Source organism: Dromiciops gliroides, chromosome 4, assembly GCF_019393635.1.
Source record: "Dromiciops gliroides isolate mDroGli1 chromosome 4, mDroGli1.pri, whole genome shotgun sequence".
Classification (NCBI taxonomy): domain Eukaryota; kingdom Metazoa; phylum Chordata; class Mammalia; order Microbiotheria; family Microbiotheriidae; genus Dromiciops; species Dromiciops gliroides.
The window spans coordinates 480,663,882-480,675,107 of NC_057864.1; the positions used below are offsets into that span (position 1 = coordinate 480,663,882).

At 42.2% G+C, this 11,226-nt stretch overlaps 1 protein-coding gene across 1 annotated transcript in view; it reads left to right on the plus strand.

Annotated features, from left to right (window-relative positions):
• KLHL6 (kelch like family member 6) overlaps window positions 1-2,082 on the plus strand; it is a 39,096-nt gene extending 37,014 nt beyond the window's left edge. The window contains exon 7 of the mRNA XM_043962953.1: window positions 1,589-2,082. Within this exon, the coding sequence (XP_043818888.1) occupies window positions 1,589-1,890 (302 nt within the window). The 3' untranslated portion in view covers window positions 1,891-2,082. The remainder of the gene's footprint in view (window positions 1-1,588) is intronic.
• The last annotated feature ends 9,144 nt before the right edge of the window (window positions 2,083-11,226 follow it).

Below are 11,226 nucleotides of genomic sequence, written 5' to 3' on the forward strand. Positions count from 1 at the left end.
TTTTCCTAGGCCCCAGGTTAAAAGCCCTTCACAGCCTAGACCCCTCCAACCCTTCTGGTCTTCTTACACCTTACTTCCCAACTTACTCTTCAATCCAGGGACACTGGCCTCCTGGCTGTTCTAAGAGGAAGATCTTCCACCTCTGGGCCCTGGGCATTCTCTCTGCCTGTCTCCAGTCTCTGGAATGCTGTTTCTCCCTCCTCTGCTCCAACTACTAACCTTCCTGGCTTCCTTTAAGTTCCAACTAAAATCCCACCTTCTTCTACAGGAAGCCTTCCCAACCCCTCTTAATTCCAGTGCTTTTTCTTTCTGTTAGTTATTTCCTATCTATAGCTCACTTTATATATATTTGTTTACACATTGTCTTCCACATTAGATTGTAAGCTTCTTGAGGGCAGGGACTGCCTTTTGCCTCTTTTTGTATCCCTAGTGTTAGTATAATGCCTGCACATAGTAGGTGCTTAATAAGTATTTGTTGATTGATTAAGTTCGGTAGTGCAAGTAGTCATAACCCCATTTTACAGATGAGGAAACAGGCTCAGAAGGGTGTGTTGACTTCCTTCCCTGAGGAACAGAGGAAAGAGCACTGACATAGGAATGAGTGGACCTTGGGTCAAATACCCCTCTGATGGTAACTCCTTGTGCGTCCTTGGGCAAATCCCTCAAGTTATCAGAGCCTCAGTCTCCCCATCAGTGGAATGAGGGGGTGGATTATATGGCTTCTGATGGTCCTTTCCAGATATGGATACTAGAAAATCATGGCCAATATCTTGGAATCAGGACTTCTGACTTAAAGTCTAGATTCTTAAAAAAATAAGTTTTATGGATGCTCATTGCTCTCTGTACAGTTGCCATGCTTCTTTTTGCCCATCCCACCCCTCCTGCATAGAGCAGTGAAGTAAAGCTGACGACACAGGGACTTTGCTCTACTCTCCCACCTCTTTATTGAGAAGAGGGAAGTCTAGTCATCATCCGCTGTCCAGGACCTCTGATCTGAGACCATCTGCCAGGACTCTCTTCCCTTCCTTCCTTCCTTCCTTCCTTCCTTGCTTCCTTCCAAGGCTCAGCTTAGGTGCCACCTCCCCGAGACAATCCTTCCCTAATCTCTACTCCCCGCTCTGGTTCCTCTCATCCTTCTCAAATTTTCTTGTGTTTACTTCTCTGCATAAATGTTACATATAATATATGTATATGGGTATGCACACATACACACAAATATACATATGCATGTATTCACACACCTATGCCATGCATGTGTCGTTGGTATTGTCTCCCTCAACTTGGAACATGAGCGCTTTGTGAACTTGGACCACTCTGTTTTCTGAGTATCCCACTGCTTAGCACACAGTAAGCACCAATTGTTCTGCCACCAACCCCGCCCCTCTATAAAATATAAACTCTTGGAGGGGGGCGTGGTTTCCTTTTTTATCCTTCTGCCCCCAGTGCCTAGCACATTATGGGGGTTTAATATGTGATTTTCGTTGGGTTCCATTTGTTGCATTGATTTGGATAACAGCACAGCTGGTTTGAATGGCTTAGGTGCTGTCCAGCACAATAGATGCCAACCAGCCTTTCCCTTTCCTTGCAGGTGGGGCCATGAAAGCCTTGTATTCCTATAGTCCCCTGGAGGACAGCTGGTGCCTGGTGACCCAGTTCACCCAGGAGCGGGCAAGCTGCGGCATCTCCCCTTGCAACAACAGACTGTATATCACCGGGGGCCGGGATGAAAAGAACGAGGTCATAGCCACGGTGCTGTGCTGGGACACAGAGACTCAGAAACTGACAGAGGAGTGTGTGCTTCCCCGGGGGGTCTCCCACCATGGCAGCGTGACCATCAGGAAGTCATACACCCATATTAGGCGGATTGTCCCTGGGGCAGTTTCAGTATGATTGGCAGAGTGTGGAAGATGTTTGGGGTGGTGTGTGTGTGTGTGTGTGTGTGTGTGTGTGTGTGTGCACGCGCGCGCGTGCGTACAATATTCCATATTTATACAGTGTTTGAAGGTTTACAAAGCCCTGTGGGGCAGATCATGCAAGTTCCGTAATTCACATTTTATAGATACAAAATGGGAAGGGAAATGATCTGACTCTGCGGATGTGGCCAGTATCACAGCTGGAACTTGAACCCAAGCCTCCTCAGTCCAAGCCTGGTGCTCTGGGGAAATGGGCTGGTGATCCAACCACACACCCCACTTTCTCTAGGGGCAGGCTTCGGTGAGATTCCAACTCTCTTCCTTGGAAGCAGAGCCCTTTGGTCCTTATCATTGGAGCTCTTATTGGATGCCACCATTGGCCAAGACCTTCAAAATCATTGGTGTCTTTGGTTAGTAAACGTTTTTGCTCATTTCCGGCAAAAGTGATGAAAAAATCCAAAAGGAAGTTTCAGGGAAGAATGGCTTCATCCCCAAGACTTTCAAACACATTTAGAACATTTAGTTCCACCATCTCCTTTTGGGAAATTCCAAGCCAAAAATCCTATTTCATTAGTGTATGTGTGGTTTTTCTTTTCTTTTCTTTTCTTTTTTTTTACTGTATCAATGTGCGGGTTTTTGTTTTGTTTTGTTTTGCAAGTGTGACTTAACTTTATTTATAGAACTTGGCGATAACTCAGCGTGCCTCCCTATGATGTCATTATGCTATTTGTTAGTGGGAGACTAACTTTCTAGATTGTCAAGAGAACTCCCAGAGGTGTGTGTATGTTTGCTTGAATCACCCTCATCAAGAGACAACAATCTGATTTCTGTTGGGCTTCTGGGACTTGCTCCAGGTCTGAATCATGAAAGGAAAGGAATTACGGTTTTATTTCTGTTTTGCAACCACACACAGCAGTTGGGGATGGAGCTGGCCTCCAGGCCCTGGGGCAGACAGGTCTACCCAAGATACACCACCTGGTCTCTCTCATCTTGGCACTGGTTGGGAGGAAAGTTTGGCAACTCCCTGTCTGCTGGGAAAAGCTGAAAACCTGCCTAGTGTTTTCTTCCAATCAAACCCCATCTTCCTCATCTCTACTTTGTACTGTGTGCAGGCTGGAACATGTGCTCCAGAAGTGCCATTTCTTTATCATGTTGGGGTACAGTGTCATCAGAATTAAAGAAGCATCAAGTGCCTACTCCATGCTAGGTGTTGGGGTTACAAAGAACAAAATGAAAGCAGTCTTTGCCCTCGTTGGCTTTTTGTGCTGTTGGGAAGAGGGAGGAGGATGGGAAGGGGAAGTCTTAAGAGCCAGGGGGGATTGGGATGGTGGGAGAGGGGCAGAAAGCAACAAATTCTGAGCTTTCAATGGAGAAAAGGATTCTGAGATGTTCAGGTGAGATCATGGCATCCTAGATTTAGAGCTCGAAGGGACCTTGATATCCTCCCATTTTATAGATGAGCAAACTGTAAAAGAGAGGAAGTGTATCAGATAGAACTGTAGACTTGGGTTCTAATTCTTAGAGTCTGTGCCTCAGTTTTCTCATCTGAAAAATAGGGGGAGAGTTGGACTTAATGGCCTCACAGGTCCTTCCTAGTTCTAAGTCCATGATCTCATGAACTGAGGCACAGAAAAGGTAAGTAATTTGTCAAGGTTATGCAAATGGAAGAGGCAGGATTTGAACCCAGGTGTTCTTATCCAGACCACCATTCTTTCCACAATACCCATGCTCTCAACAAGACCCTTGTAGGCAGGCAAACCAGATTAGCTGAAACAGCAAGACACCCTGAGAAGGAGAAAGCTTCTTCCAGGAAAGTCAAACCACCACCACCACTACCTTGATGGTCATCTTCCCTCAGAATCTGATGAAGCTATCCCAGGACCCCCAGCCCCAGAGCCTTGGGGACACCAATGCTTCCTTCCAGCACACTGCTCTTAGCCACCATCCAGGGAAGGTATAATCTGGCAACTGTTCTTGCAGATGCTACATCCACAGGTGCCGAAGACCCCCAGAAGAAAGTTCTTGTCCCCAGAGGTCATGGCACTATCTGACACCAGACACTGGTGTGATTTTTATCAGTGAAAATGACATTAACAAGAAGCATGACCATCTGCTTTGCTGCTATGTTCTAAGAACCATGGGACCTTCCCACTTGACTTGCAGCTAATCCTTCTACCGGTGTTGTCTTCCTTCATTAGGTTGTGATCTCCTTGAGAGAAGGGACTAACTTCTTTTCTACCTGTACTCTCAGCATTTAGCACAGTTCTTTGCACACACCAAGTGCTTAATAAATGCTTAATTCCTGAATTCATTCATTCTAGACATGAAGGACAGTGTGTGCCAAAGCATGGAAGCAGGAGAAGCCCTCAATTTCACTTCCTTTACAACCTTAAGAAAATGCACTTTTAGACAATTTGATAAGTTTTCATTCATTTTTGGCAGCTAACTAATGACTTCAAAGAAATAGGTACAAATCCTGGCAGCCTTGACTGTCCTATTTTGGGATCCACAAGCATCTGGAATCAAGGCCTGAAATCTCTTCCTTGGAAATGATGCCTTTCAATCTTCATTATTTAATCTCTGACTAGACACCATTCTGGGTCATTGCCTTCAAAGTCTGTAAGTGTCTTGGATCAATTTTTCAAGGACAAGGAATAATTCCAAAGAACATTGCTCATCCCAAGACTTTTTATCATACTTAGGAAACAACTTGGTTCAGAAAATTTGGGGCAGGGGCAGAACCAAGATGGTGGAGGAAAGGCAGTGACTTGCCTGAGCTCTCCCCAAGACCCCTCCAAATACCTTCAAAGAATGCCATAAGACAATTCCTGAAGCTGCAGAACCCACAAAAGGATAGGGTGAAATAATTTTCCAGCCACAGACAACTTAGAAGGTTGGCAGGAAAGGTATGTTGTACTGGGATGAGAGTGGAGTGCAGCTCAGCACAGGCTGCACCAGCGCAGATCCATCCACAGCAAACCACGATCAGGCCTCTGCAGCCTCTGAATAAGCAGTGGCAGTAGCTGCTTCTGGAACTCAGCCCACATATGGTAAGGTGCTCAAGCAGTTGGCCAGAGGGAGATTACACAGGTCTCTTTGCTAGCCCGGAGGTGGGACTCTGTTGTTTTGCCCATATTCAGATCCAGGTCACAGTCTTGCGTGGCAGTCCCAGGATGGGGAGGACCACAAGCACACCAGAGCTTGTGGCCACAGGGGAATGGGATTCTGTTCATAGTTCCCAGGCAGAAAAGCAGGCTTGTGTTTGCTGGCAGACCAGAGCACAGGCCAGGAGAGTGGTGAACATACCTCTTCTTAAATCATACCACCTTGGAAGAACTTACAAATTCCTAGAAATATCTCTGAAAACAACTGCTCAAACCTCCTGAAGCTTGGGACAGTGCACCCTCCACCCTGGAAGCAGTGCCCCACTTTAACAAAGAGTCAAAATTCAAGAAATAGGCTGGGAAAATGAGCAAACAGAAAAAATGCTGACCTTAGAAAGTTTCTATGGTGACAAGGAAGATCAAAATACCCCCTCAGAAGAATATAACATAGTCAAAGCTCCTATATCCAAAACTTCCAAGAAAAATATAAATTGGTCTCAGGCTGTAGAAATGTTCATAAAGGACTTTGAAAATAAAATAAGAGAAGGAGAGGAAAAAATGGAAAGGAGAAATTAAAGTGATGCAAGAAAATCATGAAAAAAAAGTCAACAACTTGAAAAGCAAAATTGGCCAAATGGAAAAGGAGATACAAAAGCTCTCTGAAGGAAATAATTCTTAAAAATTAGGATTGAGCAAATGGAAGCTAATGACTTTATGAGAAATCAAGAAACAATAAAGCAAAACCAAAAGAATGAAAAAAATAGCAGGCAATATGAAATATCTCATTGGAAAAACAACTGACTTGGAAAATAGATCCAGGAGAGATGATTTGAAAATTATTGGATTAGTTGAAAGCCATGATCAAAAAAAGAGCGTAGACATCATCTTCCAAGAAATTGTCAGGGAAAATTGCCCTGATATTCTAGAATCAGAAGGTAAAATAAAAATGGAAAGAATCCACTAAGCACGTCCTGAAAAAGATCCCCAAATGAAAACTTCCAGGAATATTATAACCAAATTCCAGAGCTCCCAGGTCAAACAGCCAGAAAGAAACGATGCAAGTATTGTGGAGTCACAGTCTGGATAACATGAGATCTAGAATCTTCCCCATTAAAGGACCAGAGGGCTGGGAATATGATATTCTGGAAGGCAAAGGAACTGGGATTATAACCGAGAATCACCTACTTTTTCAGGGGAAAAATGGGAATTCAATGAAAGAGAAGACATTCAGGCATTCTTGATGAAAAGGCCTAAACTGAATAGAAAACTTGACTTTCAAATACAGGACCCTAGTGAGGCATAAAAAAGGTAAACAGGAAAAAGATCATAAGGGATATTAAAAGGTTAAATTATTTACATTCCTACATGGGAAGATGATACTTATAACTCATAAAAACTTTCTCATAATTAGGGAAGATGGATGGAGTATATTTAGACAGAGGGAACAGGTGTGAGTTGAATATGAAGGGATGATATCTTTAAAAAAATAAAAGGGGTGATAGTTATGCACTGGGAGAAGGGAAAAGGGAGAGGTGGAATGGGGTAAAGTATCTCACATAAAAGAAACAAGAAAAAGCTCATACAGTGGAGGGGAAGATGGAGGAGGGGCTGAGGAATGAGTGAACCTCACTCTCATCAGAAATGACTCAAAGAGGGAATAACATTTGCACTCAAGTGGGTATAGTAATATATCTTATCCTGCAGGAAAATAGGAGGGGAAAGGAATAATGGGATGTGTTATAGAAAGGAGGGTAGATTGGGGGATGGGGCAGTCAGAAGCAAGACACTTTTGAGGAGGGACATGGTGAAGAGGAAATAGAATAAATGTCTTGGGGAGGGAATAGGATGGAGGGATATAGTTAGCATTTTAACTGTGAAAAAAATTGAAGCAAGTTTGTCTGACAGACCTCATTTCTCAAACACAGAGAGAACCAAGTCAAATTTATTAAAATAAGAGCTATTCCCCAATTTATAGATGATCAAAAGATATGAAAGTTTCAGATGAAATAATTAAAGCTACCTATAGCCAAACGAAAAAAAATGCTCTAACTCAAATATTCTGTAGAGCAATTTGGAAATATGGTCAAAAGGCTATAAAACCATGCATACTCTTTGACCTAATAATACCACTACTAGGTTGGTATTCAAAAAGAGATAAAAAACAAAAAGTTGAATTCAAAATTGAGGAGATGCCCATCAATTGGGGAATGGCTGAACAAATTGTGGGATGAGATTATGATGGAACACTATTATGCTATAAGAAATGATGAGCAGGGGGCAACTAGGTGGTACAGTAGATAAAGCACCAGCCCTGGATTCAGGAAGACCTGAGTTCAAATCTGGCCTCAGACACTTACACTTACTAGTTGTGTGACCCTGGGCAAGTCACTCAACCCTCATTGCCCTGCAAAAAAAAAAAAAAAAAAAAAAGAAAGAAATTATGAGCAGGATGCTATCAGAAAAACCTGGAAAGACTTACATGAGCTGATGCAAAGTGAAATGTACTGTATACAATATTTTAAGATGATCAGCTGTGAATGACAGCTATTTTCAGCAATACAATGATTCAAGACAACTCTGAAGGACTTACGAAAAATGCAATCCATCTCCAGAGAAAGAACTGATGGTATCTGAATACAAAGTGATGCATAAACTTTTAGTTCCTTTTTCTAAAAATGTTTTTTGGTCTGTTTTCTTTCACAACCTGGCTAATGTAGAAATGTTTTGCATGACTACACATGTATAACTTATATGAATCTCTTGTGTTCTTAAGGGGGTTGGGGGAGGAAGAGAATATGGAGCACAAAGTTTTAAAATCAATGTTAAAATTGTTCTTACATGTAATTTGGGAAAAATAAAATTCTAAATTAAACAAACAAATAAATAGATAAATAAACAAATGAATGTATTTTTTTGTAAAAAAAAAAGAAAATTGGGGGCATCAAATAAAATATCCTATTTTCTTCTGTCTTTTTTTCTGGGTGTGGTCACTACATCAGACATTGGGTTTTTTTCCCCTTTTGCTGAGTGGAACTTCATCTTATTTATAGATCTTGGTGGAGCAGCAGAAACATTGCTGGGTTTTGATGTTGATTCCTTTCCATGTTCTCTAGGCTCCCTATTATGATATAGAAGAAGGTCTTGGTGACAGAAAGGAAAAATAAATTAAAACACAAAGAAGAAATTTTATCCTGTTAATGCTTTGGATGTGAAGGGTGATTTCTAAACTTAAGAAATACTTTGCCTTAGGAACAGGCATTAAAATAGTGACAGTCTGGGTCCCAGCCATGAACTGAGGGATGTGTGAAACTCACACATATTTGTGGGAAAGTTAAAGGCATCACTTTTGAGCGCTACTGGTGATTTTTTAAATTTTAATTTTTTAACTTTAATGGGCATCATTTCTTTTTACATCACCTATATTCCTCCTCCTCCCCCCACCCTACCCCCTATATTTCTCTCTTTTCTTCTTTCCTAGAGAGACAGCCCTTATATTAAAGAATAAAACAGAGAAAAAACAGTTCAGTGAAACTAAAACCTCATCCAAACACATTATTATATACAGTGTTTCCCACCCATAGTCCCCCACTTCTGCAAAGAAGGGAGGGAGATGATGTCTCATTTTCTTCTTTGGAAAAAAGATTGATCATTTTGTGGTTCTTTGTTGAAGTCATTATGTATATTGTTTTTCTGGTTCTGCTTATTTCATATGTCTTCCCTGGCTTCTCTGTGTTTATTATCATTTCTTATGATACAATCATATTCCATTAAATTCAAGTAGCACAACTTGTTTAATTACTCTTCCCCCAGTTGATGGGTGCCTACTTTGTTTTCTTTGTTGCCACAAAAAAGTGCTGCTGTAAATATTTTGGTAGGCAGTGTGTCTAAGAGTCTCAGTGCAATTTTAACCTATTAAAGTTTCTTAGTTGTTAAAGCTGAAGACAGTACTAAGACTTTTGGGACATGATTTGAAGGGGACCTTTATTTTTATCAGTGACCTCTTTGAAATAGATAATAGTCAAAACACAATGACTGAGCATCAGTAGACTAGTCTGGATGCTAAGAACACAAAGAGAAAGGAGCCAATAATCAATTAATTGGTCAATCAATCAATCCATCAGATATTTATCAAGCACCTAATCTATGCCAGGCACTGTGCTATTCATAGGGATACAGAGACAAAGATCAAAACACTCCCAATTCTTAAGGAGATTGAGTTCTAATGAGGAAGACATTATGGAATAGGAAAACCTTTATTAAGTGTTTATTATCTACCAAGCACTGTGCTAAGTGCTTGGGGTTACAGATAGAAAAATCAAGAAAGTCCTTGCTGTCAGGGAGCTCCCATTCCACTAGGGGGAGACAGCACATAAAGTCAGGCACATCCATGGCTGATAGAAAGACCAGGGGAAGTAGCAGGACCAATGGCAATATTCCAAGCACCTTGGCTAGTAACGGCAGGGCTGATGGTCTCCAAACAAGAGGGGCCAAGGGGCCAAGTGGGATGAGGCCATGGAATACCTCGAGAAGAGAGAGCATGTGAAGATCAGCACTCAGCTGATAGTGACCTTTCTGGGAACAATTTGTCAATGAGGGCTGGCTTGGGGAAGGGAAAGACAGGTCTGTGGCGCCTCTCAGTGGCGGTAGGTAGCAAGGGTTCATCTTTGGGCCACTAGTAAACAGGCTGCAGCAGGGGAGAGGGATTCCCTGCTTCCCGTCCCTCCAGCCAAGAAATGAAGTACAAATAACGGGAGGTCGTTCCCTGTAGAGTAGATAGGAAGGGAGGACAGCAGCATCTGCAGCGACCAGGAAAGCCTGAGCTGAGTCTGGTCTGAGATGAGGAGGGAGTGGACTCCAGGGGTGGAAGACAGCCAGTACAAAAGCAGGGTGACCAGAGCTGAAGCTCTAGCATGAGGAACAGAGAGAAATACACAAATAATGACCACTCAGACTGAAATAAGTGCTCAGTAAGAAAAGAGGAATATGTCCAATTGGAGGAGGGAAAAGTTACTTCTGCTTGTAGGCTGGAAGCACAAGTGGGTAAGGTTTCACATAGAATATGGTCCCTGACCTGGGCTTTGAAAGAAAAGCAGAATTTCATCAAACAGGATTTCATCAAAGGGTCGTCATATATCAGCTGCAGTTTATGTGCTGGATGCTTTTTCTTTCTTTTTTTTTTTTTTTTTTTTTTTTTTTTTTTTTTTGCGGGGCAATGGGGGTTAAGTGACTTGCCCAGGGTCACACAGCTAGTAAGTGTCAAGTGTCTGAGGCTGGACCCGAACTCAGGTACTCCTGAATCCAGGGCCGGTGCTTTATCCACTGCGCCACCTAGCCGCTCCCTGCTCATCATTTCTTAAGGCACAATAGTATTCCATCACAATCATATACAACTTGTTCAGCCATTCTCCAATACATGGACATCCCCTCAATTTCCAATTCTTTGCCACCACTAAAAGAGCTGCTATAAATATTTTTATACATGTAGGTCATTTTCCTTTTTGTTTTTTATCCCTTTGGGATACAGACCTAGAAGTGGTATTGCTGGTTTTATATGTATGGTTTTATAGCCCTTTGGGCATAGTTCCAAATTGCTTTGCTGAATGGCTGAATCAGTATACAACTTCACCAATAGTAACAATCAGGGTTTTAATTTTTCACATCACCCTAGGAGTTTATATTTTACTGGGGGAGGAGAGAGGGAGGAGGAAGGGAAAGGCATTTATTAAGTACATCCTATATGCCAGGCACTGTGCTAAGGGCTTTATCAATCTCTCATTTGATACTTGGGATATAATATCTTCACAGCTAAGTAAGACACAACTACATTGATAAGGGAGGGCACTGACAACTTAAAGGAGATCTCAAAAGGACCATTTCTGTTTCTGGTAAATTATTTCAACCCTGTTAGGTTGAATTTTCTTATCAATTAGACAGGGGCTTAGACTCAAGTAAATCTCTGGGGATGCTGTTGCTTCTGTATGGTTCTTGGGGGGTGTCTCCCCAATGTGGGCATTTTATTTGTGCTTCATCAGGGCACTGATCCAGGGGGAGGCAGCTGGGAGGTCAGTGAGTACCATCTTGCTGTGTCTTTACCTCCCTTGAGCATCTCACATGTCATGGCTTTCCTTAGTCCTCTTCATAAGAGTGAGAGGTTAGTTTATGAGAAAGGAGAGTCTGTGATGATGGAGTAATTCAGATACAGTTCAGGC